Genomic DNA, 22,950 nt, shown 5'->3' with positions numbered 1-22,950 from the left:
TATCAGACAGGAGCTTTTACATTGTAAAATGCAGGTCAGTTTTGGAGGTGGACAGGTCAGTGAATATATAGAATATAGTTTAAATTGAATTATATGGTCGTTACAAATAACTAAATCTGTATACAATTTGGCACACGTTTGTGCTACTTTTCAACACTACATCTTATCAGATGCATGAGATGTGAAAATTAAAACTAGATGCGCAGAATAGAATAACAGATCCTGTGTGAGAGCGCTTCAAGGTGAAGCCCCTGTTCAGTTGCGTTCAACCAGGCATGGCTGCTCAGTACTTTTTTGGATGCTCACGGTCAGATGGTCAGCGAGCAGGGACCATAGATCAGCACCCACTGGGAAGGAGGAGCAAGTATTTATTGATGAAATGCATTCGACTGTGACTGATACAGGATTCAGAGAGGCAGAGAGTTATAGTATGATACAAAGATAAACTGCATTAAACTTGTATTTTTCAGTTGTTGCCATCTCTGAGAGTCCTATAAGATTATTTGTCCTGGTAATAGTGTATGTCCATAAAAACTAGATTAATTGTCTCTATTCTACCTCTATTCTGTCTTTTAAATCCAGTTCACTCTTGTTTGTCAACAGTGTGATTGATTCATCCCTTGAGCCCCATTCTTTATCCCCCAATCGATATGAAAAGGATAGGACTAAGCAGTGTGGCTCTGGAACTCTTCCTCCAGGCCTGGAAGATGCTCTTTGTGAACACATGTAAGCATGTGTGTGTAAACATGTACTGTATGTGATAAGCTTTTCTGTTGGGAAACCACAGCAGATACGTATTCTGTAGAAGTGTTACTTAGGTGTCCCCTGACAGTTTGCAGAGCAGCTCGGTTCACCTATGATGTCGAGACTTCAGTTCAAATTTGTAGACGTGCTGTGTTAACATGGCCTATACTGGGTTGCCTGAAAGGAAACTTCTTGTTCAAAGATGATCAAAGATCTGTTAAAGACCTACTAATTTAGAGCAACTTGGGAGGTTTAACATGCAGGGACGCATGAGGCTCAATTCATTAAATGAACCATCTACAGTGGTATCTTCTTAATATACTGGATCTTTGATATCCAAACAGGCAAGATCTTTCCTGCGGACACTACATTTCCTACTTTCATATCTCACTTTCTGGGATCACATTACATTTAGACTTCTGTGTTGTTGCAGATCATCTTGTTATTTGTGTTTACATTTCAAGGCGAGAGTTGGTGTTCCGTTGGCATTAATGCCAAGGCCACAACAAAAGAAAGGACTGGGTGACAAGAAAACACCAGATAAGAAAGGCTGTGAAAAGGCAAAAATCAGGCGAGGCAGAGTTTCATTTGTCTCTTAACAAGCAGCCCTGTTTATCAGTGGTGTGTATCAGAGAAGCAGAGCAGGCCCAGCGCCGCCGAGTCTTCAGTTGTTTCTCATTTCTGCAGCGCAGCGGGGGATCAGCGAGTGGGAGAGATGGAGGGCAACAGCAGATTGAGGGGAAGAAGGAGGAGGGGAGAGAGCAGGACTGAGGGAATTTGCTGGATCATTAGTTTACATTGTTGTAGTATTGACCTCAGGATGGAACCCCGCAGACACAGGGCTCTGGCAACTCGCCAGTGTAGATGTAAAGGAGCTCTAAATGCAACAGACCTCTGTGCCACTGTTCACTGGTGTGTGTGTGTGTGTGTGTGTGTGTAATACAAATCTGTGTCCTTGCTACAGATCATTTTGGGAATACACCTTTTTGCCTCAGCAGGTTAACTATCACCGATTTCTAAATGTTTATCTGTTGGTTTTGCAGTTTGCAAACTTGGAGATAAAAACTAATATAGCGGGATAAAAATCTTGCCTCAGGAGATTCACAATATCCCTTCTTAAAAGATCCCACATTAAACGCTGTATAGAGGTGTTGACTAGACTACAGTATGCAGAATCTGCCAAAGGTTACCAAACAAAATAAAGGAAGCTTCATTTTCTCTCTCTGTAGAAATTGTGAGGACACTTCAGTTAAGTTCTTTGTTCTTGATATGAAAAAAAGGTGTATATAGATATTCTGCATGTAGAATCATTGTAACGTACAACAGCAAAACATTAAATTAATGTGATTAATCTGTTATAGATTGTTATAAAAATATACTTTTTTAAATTTAAATTTTAAATTTAAATTTTTAAACTAAAGACGTGGCTAAAGCTGTTATCACTTATTGATTTCCTTTATTTAATCCGTACCCTCTACAGAAGAGGATGTGCAGATGAAGAGAAGCAAGAGTAGGGAAGTTATGTTTTAAAAGATGTGTTTATTCAAATCATGAATGCAAACATATTGGCCCAATCCCAAAGTGAGCCCTGAGGACTAAGGACTAAAGACTCACAGACTTAATTGATCTCAGGTGCTAAGTGAGTGAGTGTGTGAGGCCACATGGGCTCAGATAGGTATAAATGGCATTTGGACAGCACTTCACGAGATCACATGTTACCTTGGCGACATTTAATAACAAAAATGTTGCTGACACTTGCCGGTTTGGGAATTTTCATTTTAAGTTTGTTGCTTTCCACACGGCCAAGGCACAGGAGACGGCTGCCTGATTCCAAATTTTTTCGAACTCTTCTTTTACAAGCTGGACAACAGGTTGGTCTGTGTTCCGTAGTCGTGTGTCGTGCTGTTGTTTACCTTTGTAATTTCCGTATTTCCCTATGGTCTCCATGGTAAACGTCACAACGCTTTGAACTGTGGGTAATTCCCTTTGGTGAAGTCTGCATCGATGCAGACTCACGGAAAGGGCTCGGTAAGTGTGTACTCAACCTCACGCCCTTTGAAATTCGACATTGGGACAACCCTAAGCCCTTACGAATTTCGCGATTTCGGATTGGGCCCTTGTCTCACTTACTCCTAATGCTATCAAGCTACGGAGATAGTTCAGGTTGGATGGGCCACAGTTGTGAGATATCTGCTTCTGAAAAGTGCAGCGGCACATCAGTTCAATAAAGATGAATGGAATTTTTTGTGTTGTTCAAAGCTCTAAAAACTCACCAGAAACATTTCTGTGCAGAACCAATGTCCCTGACCTAGCCATCAATAGCTTTGATTAGGACCATTTCTTAAGTAAAAAGTAGTTCCAGTCACAAGCAGTTGGCAGTGAGGTGTATGGATTATGCTGAGTAACAGGCATAGGGACATTTGCAAATAAACCCCCAACTGTCTGCATAGCTAGATGCTGCACCACAAATATTTATTTGTTGACCATTTTTAAAGTCTAAGACAACATAGATATGCAATCTTTACACCTATGTGCCTGTAGTGAACACTATCTGGGTCTCGGACTGCAACACTGTTCAGCTCTCTTCTCTCTCTCTCTCTCTCTCTCTCTCTCTCTCTCTCTCTCTCTCTCTGGCTGTACCTGTGTTACGGTCTGCACTTGATTTTGATTCGGAGTGACAGTACACGACCACTGACTGTGTACTGCAGTTGTTCAGCGAGTGTAGGTTTCAGTCACTGGCAGTAAGAGGACGCATTCCACAGTTCTGGGGTTGTGGTCCTGAGTGAGTTGCATTGCAGCGCATAGCACACATTCCTTATTCTTTTCTGTGTGTGTAATGAATCATGGAACAAACACTGCCTAAAACACACACATGCTGCAAGTCTTCTCACTTCTCTCGATTTCTTTTGGATTTAGACACACAGTATACAGCAGCACAGTTCTAGTTTTGTAGAAGTTTTCCTAGAAACAACCTGTTTTATCTGTTTTTTACTCATCATATTAATAAGCAGAAACTGTAAACTCACAGGTCCAACTATCATAAGTGCTGTTGTTGTTTAGTCTTCAGGTTCCAGCTATAAATCTGGTGCAGACTTAAGCATTTCTAGGACTGTCAGAATCACCATTCTGCGCGCACACACACACACACACACACACACACACACACACACACACACACACACACACAGCTTCTTCTGAACCGAGACACCTCAGAATCCTGCCAGGAGGCTGCCAATGCAGCATTGCGCAGACTGAGGCAAAGCAGTGCATGCTGGGAGTGTTTATCCGACAGAAGAAATTCAGGCTGCCACTCTGCCTCTGACAGTGAGTCGCATTACAGGAGAACTGCAATAAAAATAGAGCAGTATCTCACACACATGCTCACAATGCCTTGCATCGACTATGCAGGGAATCTGATTTTGTCCGTGCCAGCTGCCACCTTATGAATGTAATTGATGAGTTTTTTTGTTTGTTTACTACATCTCAGTGTCCTTGAGAAATGATAGCGGTGCACTCATTAGAGTGAGTGGGATCATTTGTTAGAGCATGAACAAAGGAAATGTAGCCAGGGGATAAACATATGTTGCTGGTCAGCTTGGCGGGTGAAATGAGAGGCTGAGTATGGAAAATGAGCATCAAATTAACAAATGTAAAATTTGACTCAAGTTCAACAGTTGAGAGGTTAAAAAAAGGACTGAAGAAAGAAAGTTCTAAAGGGAAAAAGAGAGGTTTTGTGTTCAGGTCTGACAGGGTCAGGTGATATCCTGCAGGACCTCATGGTCTAATGCTCCATAATGTGTGTTGGACCTCTGCACTCTACACACATCTCACTCTCTCTGTGGATCACTTACACTGGTAAGTGGCCACACCTGGTTCTGTTGGCCTAAGTCCAGCGACGGAGTAAAAAGCCACAGCGAGAAACCCTTAACCCAAACATAAGAACCACATGGTGGGCCTCAGCTTTAGCTAAGTCGACAGAAAACAATATAAAATTGTCTGATAACGTGTGTGTATCTGTACGCTCTTTGCCGCTTTGGGCAATAGAGAGCACACTACGAGTATAAGTCTGTAAGCCCATCTGAGCTGTCTGCTTACAGCACTTTCCCCCATATGTTTCATCCCTCCAAATCTGTCTGTCACGCTGCCTGTGTGAATGTGAACTACAACATCCAGTGATCATTATACAGCTAATAGCCTCTCCGGTCTCATGGGATGCTTGTGAACAACTGCGAGAACACAGAGAACTGTCACTGCACTGTTGTCTCTCAGCAACACTGAGGGTCAGTAAAAGATATCAATTTAAAACTGCTGTTGATGTATTTAATCCTCACAGCATTTTAGATTATCATCAGTCTGGGATTACAAGAAAACCGGAAAAGAAATGGTGCTCTGACAGGTTTTCTTTTTTTTCTTTTCAGGGTACAGAGCTGTCTTCAAACGAAAGTGATGATGACAGTTTGACAAGGCCCTGATAGAAAACACTTTTTAACTTGCTTAACACATAGAGGCTGTTAAAAGTCCTCTTTAATCTGCTGGCATCCCTCCTAGTCTCTCTCTTATCCCCGCTGCCAGAGATGTAACTTGCCACAGAACTGCTATCAAAGCAGCAGCCTCTTATTGAGCTGTGTGAGCCGGGGGGAGACAGCCTCTGATCGACGCAGGCAGAAAGAGGGGTGACGTGTCAATCAACAGAGAGGACCCCGTAGAAGGCATTCTCACAGGACATCGCCTTGGGGTTCTTGAGAAGGATCGACGTGACAAAAGGCCTCCGTCGGCATCAGATAGCATGTGGGAAAGAAGGGGAAGAGAGGAGGAGAGGGCACAGCATCCTCAAAGTCTTTTATCACTCCCTTCAAAAGACGGAGGGTATGGATGAGTGAGTTTATCACCCAGTGTTGGTCCCTTCAGACCCCATGGGTGTCCCTGAATGCTTCTGTTTTGATTAGGAACACACCATCACATCATATCTTTCTTTTTCTCGCTCTTCTCTTCTCTTTTGTCTTCTCTTCCTTTCAAGGAACCCACTCCTCCTCTCTGCAATAGTTACAGTGTATCAGGTTTATCTTTGGGATTGAGATACTGACATTTGGGGAGTGGAGGATTCAGATCAGTGCACTGTGGATGAGTGTGAGACATGAAGCAGAGAAGGGGGGCATTTCATCGTATGCTTTGTCGACCATGACTGTAAAGTGCGATCCATGCTGTCAGGCTTTGTTCATGGTGTTAGTGGTAGCACTTGTGGTTTTGTTAGGTAGTTTTTGGTTGTTGCCCCTGGTGACACCAAATATGCACGGCTTTGCTCCAAACCACAGCACAGTGGAGATGCTCCCTCAAAGCGCTTCCTGTAACCTGAGAGTTCCAGCCAAAAGTAAATGCTGTCGGTGGAAACAACACTTACTGTCTACAGGCTCCGTTGAGAAAAGCCCTTCTTACTGCTTTTATTTTTCCCATTACTGAAACATAAATTAGTTTAGCACCCTCATTTATTTACTTTATCTGTCCAGTATGATAGTATGTTTGTGAAATAGTCATATTTTCCCCTATGTTTATGCCTCCGGCAGGAGCCATTATGTTTTTGGCCATAACTCAAGAATTCCTACACTAATTATGACAACATTCCACACAAATATCTATTAGGATAAAATGATGAAGTGATGACATTTTATATACAATAGGGTCAAAGGTCAATTTCACTGTGACATCATCATTTTTGGCAAAAACACCTTTCTGGCCATAATTCAATGCCATAACTCAGGAACAGAAGGGGAGACATTTAGTCGGATACTGAATTGGTGATACTAATCTTTGGTGCCCACCTTGAAACTCTGGTGATTGTATAGATCTTTTGTGGTTGAAGATGTGTGTGAAGCATTCACGTTTTGCCAAAAAATCGCTTAATACCTTTTTGTTAAATATAAAGTCTTTACCACATATATTATATGAGTGTACAGACATGGATGTAAACTGCAACTTAACTGGATGGCAGAGGCATTCAACCACAAGGCGGTAATTCTAGTTATCAACATAAGTCAGCTGTCACACTCACTTTTACTATATGACAGCTGGCCTTGTGTTCACCAGCGTGGTTTAACTTGCATTGCTACTGTAAAGGCCATAGTGTAAGTGCGGATGCTGCTGTGCCTCCCCTGCCTGCCAAGTGTAGTGGAGGTTGGTTAGAGGCCTCTTTGCTGATATTCCTCCATCATTGATATGCAAGCTGCATCGCACAGGCGCTAGCGCAAGGTTAAGCATGCGTGACGGCCAGGCTTAGGAACTGCTTCAGACTCTCTTTCTCTCTCTGTATCACTCTCGCTCCTGCACACAAACATATTCTCTTAGCGTGCCGTCTTTCTGCATAGCCCTCAGTTCTTTTATGTCTTGGCCTCAATTGTCCCTTGTCTTTTTTGTGAAGTTAAGCCACAGAGTTCTTCACTTTAATTATCTATAAATGTAACGTCCTTGCATGACCACATACAGGCTGTCTGTATACTGATCCCTATAAAGTCCTCCATGACATCCCCCTCCCCCCCCATTCAAGGCAGTATATCCTCTCGCTTAGGATTTAAATCTCTGACATTGAGTTCTTGACTTTTTAAGGTCCACTAAATGCCATTTTTTAACCATAGGGAAGCAGGAAGTATAAATGAGTGACACAAGGTGCAGAGCAGGGCAGCAGTGGTACAGTACATGTCTTTTCTCTTTTCCAATTGTGTTTTTTTTGTTATTAAATGGTATTATTAATTTAAAGACATCTGCATAAATTGTACCTGTAATTTATACATCCTCATGTTGCAGCACGATGTATTTCTTTGAATGCTTAGTCATTTATTTATACTTCCTCTCGAGCCTTTGTGCAGGCCTTAATAGCCTCACATTCTTCCCTAAATTGCTCTAGATTGCCTTCATCTGTATCAGTTTCTTTTATCTTATCTCAAAGCTGTTGTTCAAAAGAATAGAGGCTCATTAGAGCCCATAGAAAGGAATTCTAATCCTATAAGATCAGAGCAATGCACTCCTCCCAGTCGTCTCCTTCTCTCTCTGGTTTTGTTGGAGTTGCTGCTGATTGTGGAATGTTGCATTGTGTGAGCTGAACAATGACGCTGTGTCGCTGGCGGGAGAGGTGAGTGTCCCGGGCCGTCACATCCTCGGTCCCACATACTACTGTACAGGGACAGGGAGGCGTGTTATGGCAGCTAGGAAACACCTCAGCTCCGCTGTGTGTGTGTGTGTGTGTGTGTGTGTGTGTGTGTAAGAGTGTAAGAGTGTAAGAGAAGGTATAGTGAGAGTAAAAGAAAGTGGTGTGTGTAAGAGAAATAGAAATAGGTCCTAAAGTAAAACAACTCAATCTATTGGAAAATGGTGTGCACAGCAACATGATTGTGTGAAGTAATCCCTCCCCCGAACAGTCATTGTCCAATCAAAGAACAAAAAACTGATCTTACATTGTTCCTTATCAGTGTTTTTATGCAGTCTAATACCACAGCTCTGCAATAAATACTACCTGCATGAGGGTTACAATGTTCACTTTTTCTTGTTTTAGAGAGGTGCTGATTCAACTTCATGCTCATTTTTGATATTGTACTGTAGTTTGTGGTGCTCTTTAGTTTAGGTGTGGTTTCTAGTGCTCTGAATCAATTAGTCGATTAATGATAATCAACTTGTTTAAGTCATTTATCAAGCAGAAGTGCCCCGTTTTTACTGGGTCAAGCCTCTCAAATTTGAGGTTTTGCTGCACTTTCTGCTTTATATCATAGTAAATTGGTAAATCGTCCTCCAACATCATAAGGTCTTATGGCCATTTTATATACAGAGCTGTTTTTTTTTTTTCAATTGTATAACTGCATTTATACACTCACATTCTGTTAAAGTCCCCTCATCCTGCATAATGCTGGAAATATACTTTAAAAGAATAATTTACCTCGTATGGTCGCCAAGTGTTGTCATCAAACTCTTAAGTTCTCTGTAAACAGCAATTTAATATTCTGTGCTTTATGGCTGTGTTGCATTCAAGATTTACTGTAATAGCTTGTAGAGAAAGTTGAACAAGGAAAACACTCCTAAAAATCATTGGTGTTCTTTCAGCTGTGAAATTAAACACACTCCCCATGAGAGGTGACTCAATCTAAACAAATCACAGCCAATGAAATGGAACTCAAATTAAGAAAGTGATGGATTTGCCCCAGCTTTGATTTGATTTATCCACTTTACATGTGCTGCAAACAAATTCCACTTGTAGAAAAATCATACTGGCAGAAACCAGTGTGTGTAAATGACTTTTATATAAAGGGCACGACTGGATTTTTGCTCAATTAGTGTGTTAGTAAACAGTGAGCTAGCCATCACGCTCGCTCTCTGTTTCTCCCTCTCTCTGATAAGCTGGCATTTCCTGTTATCTCAGCCCTGGGCATTGTTGTCTGCTCTGTGAGACAGTAGAGTCTCTGCACTGCTGACAGAACAAGAACTGTTTCACTTTTTTTGATTGTGCCTGTTTCGGGCAGGGGGGGATGTTTCCTTTTTCATTGTATTGTCTTTTCAAGTCTTCGTTGCAGCTGCACTAATTTGCTGTTTCCAAGATGCAAGTGGGGGAGTGTATCCTGCCAGAGCTGCCACCAGTCAGTAGTCTGGTTCACCACCCACTGAACAAACCGATATATTATATACACAAAGCCAAATGATGAATTCATCAATATTCCTTTGCCATCATCAAGGCTTACACATTCATTTTTACTACAGACATTTCGGTGACATGAAAATGTACAACTAGAACTGTGAGTAGAATGAATGGGGGAAAATATATATTAAAGATTAAGTTTGATAAAAAGTATTACAATAATTTTTTTAACCATAAATACCAAACATGACCTAGTTCCAGCTCTTAAATGGAGAGGATTTCCTGCTTTATTTCATCTTATGTGATAGTAAACTAAATATCTTTAGGTTTTGGAGCGTTAGTTGGACAAAATAGGGAATATGATGACATAACGTTGGGCATCACTATTTTCTTATGTTTTAAGGACCAGAAAATAACCAGCAGATTAATAAATTATGAAAATAATGCCCCAAAAGAGGATTAACCACTACATATAGTGAAGTCATATACCTGCTTAGAGATCCCACTTTTTTCTCACAATACTGATTTCGATACCTAAACTTAGGCTACCGATCCAATACAAGCAGTATGATTATTTGCATTTAACATGAGACTATAACTACACATCAATTCTTTATTATAAATTGAGACACACCAACAGCAGAGTGTTTACAGGTCTGAACTTCTCTGCTAATTTTAAATTTCTCTGGATTATACTGTAGCATCAGCTCAGTCATCAGCTGAAGTGAAACACTCTTTCTCGTCTATATTGTGCTACATATTCTAATTTTTAATTTAGAGTTATGTAACAATTATATATTTAAACTCCCTCCAGAAAAATATTTCAGCAGTTTAGCTCAATTAGAGAATGTGGTTTACACAGTATTTACATTTAGTTTACTGTTCTCTCTGCTAGACTCCATGTTCTATCTGTGTACTGTTTTTCATGCCCACCATATTTGATGATAACCAGGTTTGGGTGTAGCCGTTAGAGTATGTGCTGTCCTTACAACACAGGGTGGAGGGTTGCAACTGCAGTTGGCCTTGTGGTCAGAGTATCTTGATAAGCTGGCTGTTATCAGTCTCCGTCCAGTACACCATGTAGCTTGGGTTACTATGTGAGTTGACGTTTTTTTTCTCACAAAGGATAAAAAAAAAGCCTATTCAGAATTGGCTACTGTTTATTGCCACATTATAGTGCATTGTAGCAGAAAGTAAAGATGTTGCATTTGTGATCTGGTGGGTATTATTATAAAACGTGTATTCCAAATAAATGAGGAACAACAAAATATAACTCAACCAACTATGTTAATATAAATAAACAAAAAACTGAGCATTGTTGTTCCTCCACATCTATTGAACAATTCATAATTCAAACATTCTTTGTTGCTTTACAATTTGTCTCTCAAGTGTGTGTTTTACAGCATTTATGTTCACCTTGTATTGGACTGTCCCAAGGGTGGGGAGGGGGAGGAGAGGATTCTGGGATCTCTAGTTAATGAAAGGTAAACATAAGGTTTACACTGAGGTGAGCCAAAGAACGCAGGAGTCATCCTCTCCTTCAGGATATGAGCTTCATTCTTTTGACTCATACTTTTATGCTTCTACAGGCAAATTCCTTTCTTTGCAGGAGGAACATTTCCCTGCAAGGTACAGCCACATGTATGATTTCTCGTCTGTGAACTATTAAAAATATTTTCTCTTAATGTCAGCTGATTGCAGGAAATACCGTACAGTACAATGCTGCATGTCAACATCATTATCCCTCGAGTTCATTTAACTCCTGTGACAGGATTTATCAGCCACCTGTGTAATGTCATAGAGATTTTATTTGTGTGGCTGCCGGTCAACCTCTCACACACTTCTGAAGTCAGCCAGCTCTGTTTCCCCAGGCTACACCGATCTTTGCCAAGCCCATGGTGGAAATATTCAGGCCTGTCACCCAGCCAGTGCTCCACTAAGGGCTTTACTATGTGTTGTGGAAGTGAGAGGGATAACGGCTACAACAAACATTTGCTCAGCAAAGCAGCTTGTAAGACAATCTCAGTGGAGACAAAACAGGGGACACAAGCAGATAAAGCACGGTTTATTTGAGTATGAGTGTCTCTCCTCAGGCTGCTTCCGATGTCGGATTATGACACTTGTTTTGTTAATCTTCAAAGCCGAAGTGAACTTTTCACTGCTCCTCCCAACTCTCAACTGTGCACCGAACCTGCGGCTGAAGTCTACGCAGAGGCCAGTCAACGTAAGAGATAATGCACTTTATATGAATATCTCAATGCAAGTGCTCTGCCTTTAGCAGGGGCCATTAGAGAGACCCCAGGGGATGCCGCGGAAGGGTAATGGAGAATATAGATTTAACTTGTGACCATCAGCAAAAATACCAATTAGAAATGCATCAGCGAGCAGCCAGCGATCCCCACAGCACACTGCCAGTTGGGTATTAATTGAAGGCATGTATTTGACTGAGATATGGCCAGGAGTTGAAGGAGTCTAATGGAAGTCTTTATACAATCTTGTCATACTTAAATAATAAATCTCAAGGTTGATGGTTGTCAGTGAACTTTATCAGGTTTTTTATCACGTTATTTGATGCACTTGCAGTAGTTGTATTATGCCATAATCCAACTCTATTGGGTAAATAACAACACAAACCCTCTCAAAGGCATAGTGACCAACTAGTTTTTGTCTTCATGAGTTAAAAGGGGAGAAATTGTCTCATTCACCGACTGCAATTTAGTCTCCCAATTCCCATTCTCCCAAGGCCAGTTCAGTTCTACTGTAAATCTAGCGTTAAAGGCATGCGTCAGCCTAATACCAGCTCCCTCTTTCTCAGAGATCCTGCCTGATAAAGGTGTGTGACAGCAGCAGGCATGTTTATAATGTTGTCCTTTTCAATTTCGCTCACAGGCTGCAGCATCGCTCCTCTTCTGCTCCGTCCTGACCTCCCCTCGCTGCGCTTCCCAGCTCCTTTCATTAATCATTTACTCTCTCTCTCCCTCTCTCTCTATCTCTCTTCTGTCTCCCCTTCTCTCTCCTCTTCTCTATACCCTCTAGTCCTCTTGTTGCTGCTAATCTTTATCTCTTTATCTTTCTCTCCCTCTGCTACATCTTTTATCTCTTTGTTGATTGGTAAATTACCTATCTTTGTCCTTCCCTTAATACTATCAGTGTCATTGCCTTTGTGTTCCATAATCTTCCTCTTCCTCTTTTCTAGCTTTTTCTATTCTATTCTATGAGTTTTACTGTATACGTATCCTTGTTTGTGTATGTATTGTTTGCAGAACAGTTAAAAGAATAGCTCAAACAAAGCATCTTCTGTATGCAGCTAACAGCACTTTTATACAATTAATCCCCTCGCACCTAGCTGTCCAACACCCCTCAAAGATTTATTAAAACTATACTTTGTCATAATGAAAATGCATCATGCGTGCATTAATCGACTGGAACCTGATTTTCCAAATAAAGTGATTTGGCCATGATCCTGTCGCTGTACCTTTCCCAAACAAGGTGTGTGCATAAATAGCCCTGTTTTGAAGATGTTCCTCACTGTATAAAGGCTCCATAATCCCCATGTTTGTTTGGGCTGTTGTTTTCTTGAAGCCATGCGTATAGGATGAATTATTCAGCATTGTAATGGGTCTATATTTGTCGTTGTTTATCTTGCCTCAGTGCCCCCACCATCCTCATCGCTGCCCTACCACCATCTCTCTCCCAGCTTTCACTTGTCTGTCTGTCTGTCTGTCTGTCTTGCAACCATAGCCCCTCTACCCACAGAGGATGCTCCACTTTAATGAATGAAGTGAAGTCATTTAGCAGGGCTCTTAATGGCACATAAAGCCCCGCTGCTAGGCTTGATTAATCAGGGAAAGTGTTTGGCTGTCACACACAGGGCTGTCCTCAGCAGGGGCAGCGGCTTGATCTCTTTTATAGCGGGGTCCCTTTCTATCTCGCCAGAGCTATCTCGAGCCCGAGCTGCCAGCACTCTCCTCGTCCACAGGTGGAATCTGTTTGATGGCAGGCTTTCGGAGGCTTTATTGCAAGGCAAGAGTTCCCTTATAGACTGGGCGTGATGATGATGATAATGTTGATGATCATAAATCTAAGTCAAAGACAGATGTCTGGGATTAGTGTTGCTCTTGTGGCCTGCAACTCTGTGTTGAGGTGTGGAGTCATGAGAGGACAGTGCTGTCAGTCAGTGGGCTAAAGATACAAACAAAAATGAGTAAACCACTGTAAACGTGTCTTTACCGCTGCCTAGTGCAAGAGAAGCCAGTCTCATCATATGATTACTATATGTTAACAGAAACACCTTAGAATAATTACATAGCCCTGCAGTGTAATGCATATATGTTAAAACGGAAAACAATAGACCTATAAGGTGATAAATCAGCCAGGCCAATATAGCAGCCGATATTAGCTTATTGCAGATGTATCCGTATTGGTGTATGTCGGCCAATAATTAACAAGAAATTGCAGTACAGCAATCCTAAACTAAGTTTGAGGTCATTTAGAAACACCATTACATAGTTTTTCTTGCATAGAGCACTGAAAATTGATTTTTACACTGTAAAACATCTGGATTAGTGTGTTTCTTGGTCACAATTCTTAAAAAAAAAAAAAGAAATTTAGGGGCATCAAGATTGTTTGCTTAAATTATGCATTTATGTTAAAATATTACAATTGACTTTTTATCGTCTGATGTTTTTTAAAACTCCCAAATATAGAGTATCAGTCTCCCAAAAACAAGTATTGGTTAGGCTATAGAACCATGTGGCTTTTTGTCTGCCTTTAAAATTGACTTGTTTAAATGCTGACTTGCCTAATAATGCTGACACATGTTGCCAAGTGATATTCAACTTGACTCAGTTTTGTAGCTGCCTTTGTACTTGGGTTACTGTTGTCACTGCCTGTATTGCATCAGTCATATATGCTGCAAAGTTATATAACATGAACACAAAAAAAAGTCTCATAAATCCTGACAACATATGACAAACAAGCTGCATTAGCAGAAGAGCACAGGTAGATTCTCACCAACACTGAATGAAAGATACATAATGATTAACATCAACACAAAATACATTGAAAATGATGCTGTAAGGAAACTTTATGAGCTTTACCAAATTGGAGTTAACTGCAGGTTTCATTTTTTGTAAGGTGTAAGTGCTATTTCGTCCATTGGGAATGTAAAGGAGTCACTTGATTTCCCCCTTATTGCTTTATTTTTCTGTAAAGTGTTCCTTTCGTTTAAAAAGCAAAGTGCTTCAAAGACACTATAGCTCTCAGTGGATACTTCACAGTGTCACTTTTACTAACATTATTCTTTGCTGTGAACACACATAGCAGAGATTTAAGACAGCAATTTAGTCTTTTGTAGTAGGTAAGCATATCCAGGATATAATTATAGTATTTCAACTTCCTGACATTGACTTAGTTAAATCTACAGTAGGATTACTTTTCCATTGTTATTTCCTCTCACACAGAACCCATTAAAATGAATTCATAAAAATGTAATCCAGTGCATACTCGGCATAGTATGCTTATGTATCTTTCATCTTTTCTGTATGTTGTGTTGTCAGCGCAGCATGTAGTTATTTGCTTTTTCTCTTAGAGAATGGTAAAAATCAGGTCTACTTTTCTGTTTTCGTTGCAGGGTTTTGTGTTCATTTGCAGAAGGAGGTCACAGCAGGGTGCTTGGCTAACCCCGACACCGCTAAGTGAGAATCCTCAACATTAGAATATGAAAGTTTACAGATCACACGAGTATTCATCTTGGGGCTCATCCGTTAGCACCCATCACCTCCATCCTCCCCATCTGCCTTTTTTCCTGTCTCTCTAATCCCCCTTCTCTTCTCTTCACCAGAACCTTTCATCTCTCTCTCAGCTACGCTCCCATCACCCCATCCCTCTCTTTCTCTCATTTTCTTTCTCTTTCTGTAATTTTCTTTCATGGAGGGGGGGGTATGTTTCCCTCTCTGGGTATTTGTTCTTATTTTTCGTTCATTTTTCTATCAAGTTATACCTCAATTTTTTAAAAATAAAAATATAAAGGATAATAAATCATAAATAAAAAGGTGTCTTGTGCTATTGTTTAAAACAGGAAGTCTGTATACGCACTCCTAATGAACATGTGTTCAACCCGTGTTTGACCCGTTCATTTGAGACATTGCAAGTTAATAAATCCCTGGTTGACATTCATCCAGAAACTCAGTCTGCACCTGTTATAGATATAACCACTAAACCTGAAAACTTCTTATGGTTTTAGACAACTCAGGCAGTCAGTACATTTCACTTCATTAACAATAATATTTAACAATATCCCCACCCCTTGTATAACTGCCAGTTCACCAGAGTAATGCAGTGATGACACATCAAACTGACCACAATTGTCAGTGTTACACGTGTCACTGAAAGGCTTATATAGGGGCACTACGTGACGGTCATTTCTTAGAAAGCTAATTTGCTCCAGTTTTAAAATTTGGGGGAATGACCTTGCTGATGTGCTGTGAGATTTACAGTATCCTCACAATGTTTGATTTTAATGGAACATTCCCATATTGATAAATCATACTGATCAGGTACTTGGCAAGTAAAGTCATATCTGTATAGTCATATATCATAAGCTTCACTTTGCATGTTGGTTAGTAGCAGCAGGTAACCACTCTAAATGTATAGCTGCTATAATGAATATTTCTGTATTGGATGTGATGTGATCGAGGACGCTTGTAGTGATGAACCCAGAGAGAATTATCATCCGACTCAGCAATTATTTTTTTAACCATTAATTGAACACTTGTTTTGGTTTTCCAGCCTGCAACTTGATTGTTGTTGTTCAGGCTCACTGCTCTTATCAGTGTCATTTCCAGGCAGTTGATTTTTAGTGAGAAAGCTATATATATGCTACAGTCAGTGACTAGATGGTGAAGAAAGTGGGGCATTTAGCAGCTAAAGTGCCAGATATTCCTCAGTGGTAGGTGGAGAGCAAAACAGAGCTAAAAGACGTTACATTCATCAGGTGCCGAGAAACAAGACTCCAGTGGATGCTAATGTTAATCCATGTCTGCCGGTTGTGTAAATAAGCCACTGTTTATAAGTTCACCCTGTCAACTTTGTCAATTTTGTGTTTACAGCTTGTTGCGCTGCCCCCAAGTGGCCAGAAAATCAATTATTGCAGATTTGAATATCCAGAAGTCATTTAATTTGACATGCAACATTTAACAGCCCTCAGCACACTCTTGTACAGTTTACAGTGTGCGATAATTACATACTAAGTACCAAAAGTGACAAGACATCTTTCCCCCGACTGGTTTGTTATCTAACTGCTACTTACTGCGTAGGAGGCCATTTGTATTTATCACTTCCTGTGGGTACAGACGAGTTCCTGTCACTGCCCACACCCAACACCAGAATTTAATTTGGGCAAAGAAGGCAGATTCAGCATCTTCCTTAGAGGGGGTGAGACGCTACGGTCTCCCCTGTGGTTCTACTTTGTAGCAGATGACAACAGATAATTTTACAGTTTAAACAGAAAGATATGTGCAGCTACAAGAAAAACTGTGACCTGCACCAGACAGTTTTACCAATAATATAGTCTATATCGACGGCGTTTCATTTACGGGATTGTTCCGGTGCCGCCGGAGGTTCCACCGGATGTCCCTCATTTTCGGCCGGATGTCCCTCACCTTCCGCTTTCTTTGTGTTGGCATTCTAAACTCCAGTCGATTCGGGAAACATTCTCTGAGCTACAACCGATAATCCAATTATATTTATCTTTTTTCTGAGTAAAATACTCCACCCAAACAAGTTCCTTCCCGAGGCTATTTTGCATAGGCACCATATGTGTTAGCGCCGCCCAAGACGATTGTGATTGGTTTAAAGAAATGCCAATAAACCCGAGCAAGTTTTTCTCCTGTCCCGTATTGTTGTGTAGACTAGCCTTCCTCCGCAGCGCTCTGGAGGACGCTCTGGCAATGCGAGACTACCAATAATACAGTATAAATGCTTTATACAACTTACAGTAAGTACTGTGGGAGCAAGGTATTACTGTTTTATCTGCTGAAGAGGTGACTTGTGCTTCACTGAAAGAGCATGTTTACAGGCAAGAATGTATTTAGGATTCTATTGCTTTTCAAATATGTGTTATTAGGCTATGTCAGCATGGTAGCAAGTCTTGTAAATATGTCAATTAACATGCCGATTCAGATCAGCAGTATAATCACTTTTCCATTTTATCTTTAACAAGGGTGAAATAATCTGGAGCTAATCTATAACAGGCAAATCCAATCAGTGAAGCATATTGTCTGTTGTAATTTGAAGCTCTGCCAGTCTTTGATCGCCATGGCAGTAAATTGATTAGCAGTGATCTACTGGTCCCTCCTAAATGCTGATCTTGGTAAATCAGTTCATGCCTTTGCCTTAAGCTGAGGTTGTGGTTGAGCCCCAAGCTACCTTTGCTACCTCTCCCTGCTCTCCTCTCTGTACGGCTCAGTAACAAAGCAACATAGACGCTGTGTCTCTGTTTCTGCCTGCTGCCTTCATTAAGCTAAGCTCGGTGTCTAACTGTTGAAGCTTGCAGGCTGTCTGGTCTTTTGCAGATTCACAGGAGCAGTCAGGATGGGTTCAGTTGCAAATATGAATTTAATGAAATGTGACTCATAGAAGACAAAACCACTCGAATCTGAAGGAGAAAAGGGTCAGGTGTGGATCTTGAAGTCCACCCCCTCTGCCCTACCTTCTGCACTTGTACCCACTCACTACAACTACCTCACACACACACACACACACGCATGCACACACATGCACGCGCGCGCGCGCACACACACACACACACACACACACACACACACACACACACACACAAGGCACATGGGGAGAGGAAGTAAAGTAGGAGGCACCTGATCTCTTCAATCATCCTGGTTGCAGTTGTGATTAATATAAAGTGGTTCTTATTTACAACACAAATTGCCAGGGCAGACAGGTAGGAAATAAAAAATGTCTTCAATTTTCTGGTGTATGTCCGACAGCAAGGGCAAACACCAAAACAGCTTTAATGTGAAGAGTCAAAAACCATTAGAAATGCATTGGCTGCCTCAGTTTGAGCCCTTTTACCACAAATCCTAATGCAAAGATTATTTAAAGTGACAGTTTATTTAATGACATGAGAGTCTTTGTAATGCTTTCACTTTATTATGTCAAATTTAGAGGATTCTTAACCTTGAACAGTCCCCCATGCTCTAATCCTCAAACCTTATCTCTGCTTAGTATTTAGATTGTCAGTCATTCGAATTCCAATTCAGCTGAACAAGTGGTAACTGAACAATGAGAGAGCAGCGTGAGGGGGTTTTGTGTTTTCAAAGCCTATCGCTCGTCTTTGAGGAAATTAGTAGTTTTGAGTTAAAGTTCAATAGATAGGCCCTATTGAGTGCTAACAACGTGCCTTCTTCTGCTGCTTTGCTGTCTGTTATCAGTCCTGTTTCAGCTCTGCCTTCTGTTGGTGTGTGTTAAATAAATAAGAGATAGGAGGGAGAGGAGTGGTTAAAGTCTGATTTATGTATTTTTGCAAGCATCAGTGCATTTAAACTGTTCTGTTTAAGGTCAGGAGCAGTGAATTAATTAGCTTGTTCGTTTTTTTTCCTTTCCTTTTATCTTTTCTCCAAAACTTGCATGAACCTGCTTACCTTTGCTGCCCTGTAATGTTTTTCTTTATTTCATTAAATAACCTTTGCTCCCCACTGTTGCCCTGATGCTTCTACCTTCACTGGGTTTCCTCACTTCCTTTGACACTTTCTCTGTATCAGGCCAAAGGTCACATCTTACAGATCCTTTGAAATCAGTCAGGTCAAACATTTCAGCTACTGAGCGAGGCTATGTTTATATGAGGTAACGGACAGCTGACTGGATACAGGCCAATGCAAGCTGAGGACAAGATTTCATTTCTTTCTTTATTACCACTGACACAATGAATTCATCATGCAGTCCATCAGGCTTGTCGACATCGCTGTGAATGTATTCATTGCAGAGACACGAGATCTTTCACTATTAATAAATAGTTATGTCCTGATGCTGCTGTTGCTGATGTTAAGGTTCTCAGGGGAGAGTGACAGATTTAGACAGGTTGACAGGAAAACGATGCGGAACAAAGCAACTGGACGAGTTTTTGACTAGAAATGTTCAGAGTTGTACAGTACCTTGAAAAAAAAAAAAGGCTGCATCTTTTATTCATGTTCTGTCGTTGAGGTGTCAAGAGTTGTGTCAAGCCTCTCACTGTTCTGTTAACCTTGTCCCTGTGAAACGTTCTGTCTCTATCTCTTTGGTTAAACATTACTGCCAGGCCACGGGGGGAATGGAGAGAGAGAAGATGGGATGGAAAGAGGGAGGGGAGGATAGTAAGAAAGAGCTTTATGCTGCTTCCCTTCATCCTTTTATCATCAAACAAGCATGGCCTCTTACCAAAAAGAGTGCAAGATGAACGCAGACAGAAAAGGCACAGAAAGAGAGGAGGAGTAGGAGGAGGCGAGACTAAAAAGTGATGAAGAAGAGAGATGGAAATGGAGGAGGGGATGGGGGAGGAGGAGGGGTCGAGACAGAGTACCTGTGTGCAGAGCAGAAAGGTGTGCAGTCCATCATCTTCAGACAGGCAGACAGGGCTGTCTGGGGAGTTTATTTTTACCTCAATATAGGAGCAGTGTGGATCGGCTACAGCAGCCTGGTAGCACCTTTTCAGTGGAGGTTCGAAGACAGCTGCTGTCCCGGTGTGACCATCTTTAACGCATGACAATACATAATCATAAACATATACACAAACACCCACTGACACACTAGGTTTCAGGTCAAAGCTTGTGCTGTGTCATGCTTCATGCTTCAGTTTTCTGTATATTGGATCTATATGCATAGCTAAAACTAAAGATTTGTCAAAGTAATCAATTCAATCAGAACTATTTTGCTGCCACTATTTAGATTTTAATCAACAAATAATTAAAAATAATAAAAAAAAATGACACACATGTCCAACGTTAGTTTCCGCTTCTCAAATGTGAGAATTTGATTCTTTTCTTTGTCATATATAATAGTATATAATAACTTTAAATATTTAGCTTTTTGACTGTTGGTTTGACACAACTAGCAGTTTCACCCTGGCACCTCTGTATCAACAGTTTTCTGCCATTTTATAGACAGTGACAAATTGACTAACTGATTGGCAGATAATGGAAATAATTGGAAGTGAAGCCCTTTACAACCAAATATTACCAACAATTTGCTTAGTTAACACACTTGAGGTCCTGTTTTACCTCAGCTCTCCAACTTCTAACTGAGCATGTATTTTCTAATATGGCTAAATACATATACAGTACATCTCAGGAACATTACATCACGTATGAATCACGCCAATCTGCCCCTAACCTAATACTGTTTTTAGGGGAAATGTGAGCATCAGGCACAAATGTACCTGCTCATTGCCCCCTTTGTTAAATTCATTACAAACATCTCATTATTCATGCACAGTGACTGTATGTTGTTACACCAGACTCCTGTCCAAATCTACAGGGTGCTGTTAGGAGTCAGTGTGATCTGCTATTGATCTCCCGGGGATCAATGTTTATCTTGTATTTATAGACCCAGTAGATCATCACCCCCCTTCTTCTCTAAGTTGCTGTTAGTACCAGCACAGACACACTGGGAGGAGAATTGATTAACAAATCAAGCCTGTAATTAATTCTTACTGTGATCAAAGCCATGGGAGGAAGTCTGTGGAGAGCCCGAAGCACGAGGGTGAGGTGTTTTACAGTGCAGTCCCACCAAGGGTACTCTTATCACCATGCTGTTTGTTTTTTAAACAGGTGGGTTTTAGCTTTAGCATAATGCCTGGTGAATTTTAAATTTCTTAAAAGGTTGCCCTGGATTAGGGAGATGATTAGTGCTCCTAAGCTGGAGTGTGTCTTTCTGTTCCTCATGAGATTTGTAACGAACTGTGACGCCCTCACACATCACTGCACATCTAGGAGCTGCTTGGCAATACGTATCCATGCGTAACCTCCTTCATTTTTATTTTTAGACAATCCTGGGAGAAACTCCCTCTTAAATATACATTTATTTTAAATAAGGAGTGGTATAATTTTCTTAGGTCCCAAAGCAGTTGTTTTCTGGCCCCAAAGTCAGAACTTGAAACTCATAAATGCTTAAACTTAGGGATACGTAAGGTGAATGTTTGGGGGATTTCAAATGCTTAGTTTTTCTTCTTAACTGTTTCGCTCTTACTGTACATCTGTTCGCGTCCACTCATAATGTTCAATTTTTTCGTATTTTTAACCAGTTTTTTTACTCACCTAGATCTTAATGTACAAACTGACCATTGTGTTCTTTATCTGTATGTGCAGGTTAGCTCTGTATGTGTACGAGTACCTGCTGCATGTAGGAGCACAGAAGTCAGCACAGACCTTTCTCTCAGAGGTAAGTCACAAAGATGCTGCATGTATTTGTGTGTGCGTGTGTTTGAGAGTGCAGCCCATGTACTTTATGTGTCCACTCTAAAGGGTGGTCTGACCCAGTAAGTGCTGCAGCTAATTCAATTAGTCTGGCCTTACAGTGCTGAGCCAACAGGTTAGTTAGTTAACGTCAGTGTTGCCTTTAGTGGGACTGGAGCCGGAGCACAGGGAGAGTTACGATGCTCATGCCTGGCGATGACATCTTAGACTGACATCCTTCACTGATCCGCTCAGCAGCTCCATCTCAGTCGATCTCTTTCTATGTCATTGTCGTCCTCTCTGATTCCTCCACTTTCTCTTTGAGATCTCTCCGCTTTCTTCTTGATCTATCTCTCCACTACTCTCCATGAGAAGCAAGCTTGTACTCACATTAATTCTGCAGAGGTTAAAAGGTGACAGGGTGGAAATGAGGTCAGCTGATTCTGGTGCTTCGCTGTAAATGACGGTAAATTACAATGTAGGAGACAGAGGCTGGTTGTACATCGGCCAGAGGAAGAGCAGAACAAAGAGAGGGGGATGGAAAAGGTTACATCATCAGCTGGCACCAATTCTCATCGCTCTGATTTAGTGTGTGTGTGTGTGTGTGTGTGTGTGTGTGTGTGTGTGTGTGTGTGCACGCACACCGCTCTGTCTCCCTAACACCCTTTCCTCTCTGCTATATCACTTGCTCTTTCTTCGGCAGATGTGCCGGATGAAAGGGATAGGCAGTGTCGCATATAAGTTTGAGAACGCATTAGCTAAGAGTGCAACAAGTATAAACACAGCCACTTGTCTACAATACACTTGGGCGTGCATGCATGAGCACTGGGTAAACATCATCCCATAAGGTAGCTCTTTCAGGAGTAGTTGGGTGGAGTAAAACCTGTCTTTAAAGGCCACTTTTTATCATCCTCATCTGTTTACAGTTTTTTCTAAGGGTACATCCACACTAATATGTTACACGTATCTTTTGCTATGTTTACACCTCACGCCACACTACTTCGCTGTTTACGAGCCCCTAAAACGGAGACATCCTGAAAGGCTGCTGACCCCGTTTTAGTTTGAAAACTCCGGGGTTGCTTTGTAGTCTGGACGGGCAGAAACAGAAACTTTTGGAAACGACGATGCAAGTCAGTCAGTCTTTTCGGTTAGGTA

The 22,950-nt window shown here is 41.1% G+C and overlaps 1 protein-coding gene across 10 annotated transcripts in view; it reads left to right on the top strand.

The window, feature by feature from the left end:
• The window catches only part of si:ch211-130m23.3 (uncharacterized protein LOC558547 homolog), a 53,378-nt gene that overhangs the window by 1,120 nt on the left and 29,308 nt on the right, over positions 1–22,950 (top strand). For 4 of the 10 annotated variants that reach the window (XM_031308934.2, XM_031308933.2, XM_035994022.1 and 1 more), the window contains exons 2-3: positions 604–726; positions 21,709–21,781. In XM_031308934.2, coding sequence (XP_031164794.1) covers positions 604–726; positions 21,709–21,781 — 196 coding nt within the window. Of the gene's footprint in view, positions 1–603; positions 727–5,162; positions 5,611–10,817; positions 10,985–21,708; positions 21,782–22,950 lie in introns of those variants that run through there. The other 6 variants (XM_035994052.1, XM_031308936.2, XM_031308937.2 and 3 more) reach the window with 3 other exon arrangements.

This window comes from Sander lucioperca, chromosome 2 (assembly GCF_008315115.2).
Source record: "Sander lucioperca isolate FBNREF2018 chromosome 2, SLUC_FBN_1.2, whole genome shotgun sequence".
In the NCBI taxonomy this organism is placed as follows: domain Eukaryota; kingdom Metazoa; phylum Chordata; class Actinopteri; order Perciformes; family Percidae; genus Sander; species Sander lucioperca.
Note: the sequence above shows the minus strand (reverse complement) of the source record. Positions and strands in the feature narration are given on the sequence as shown.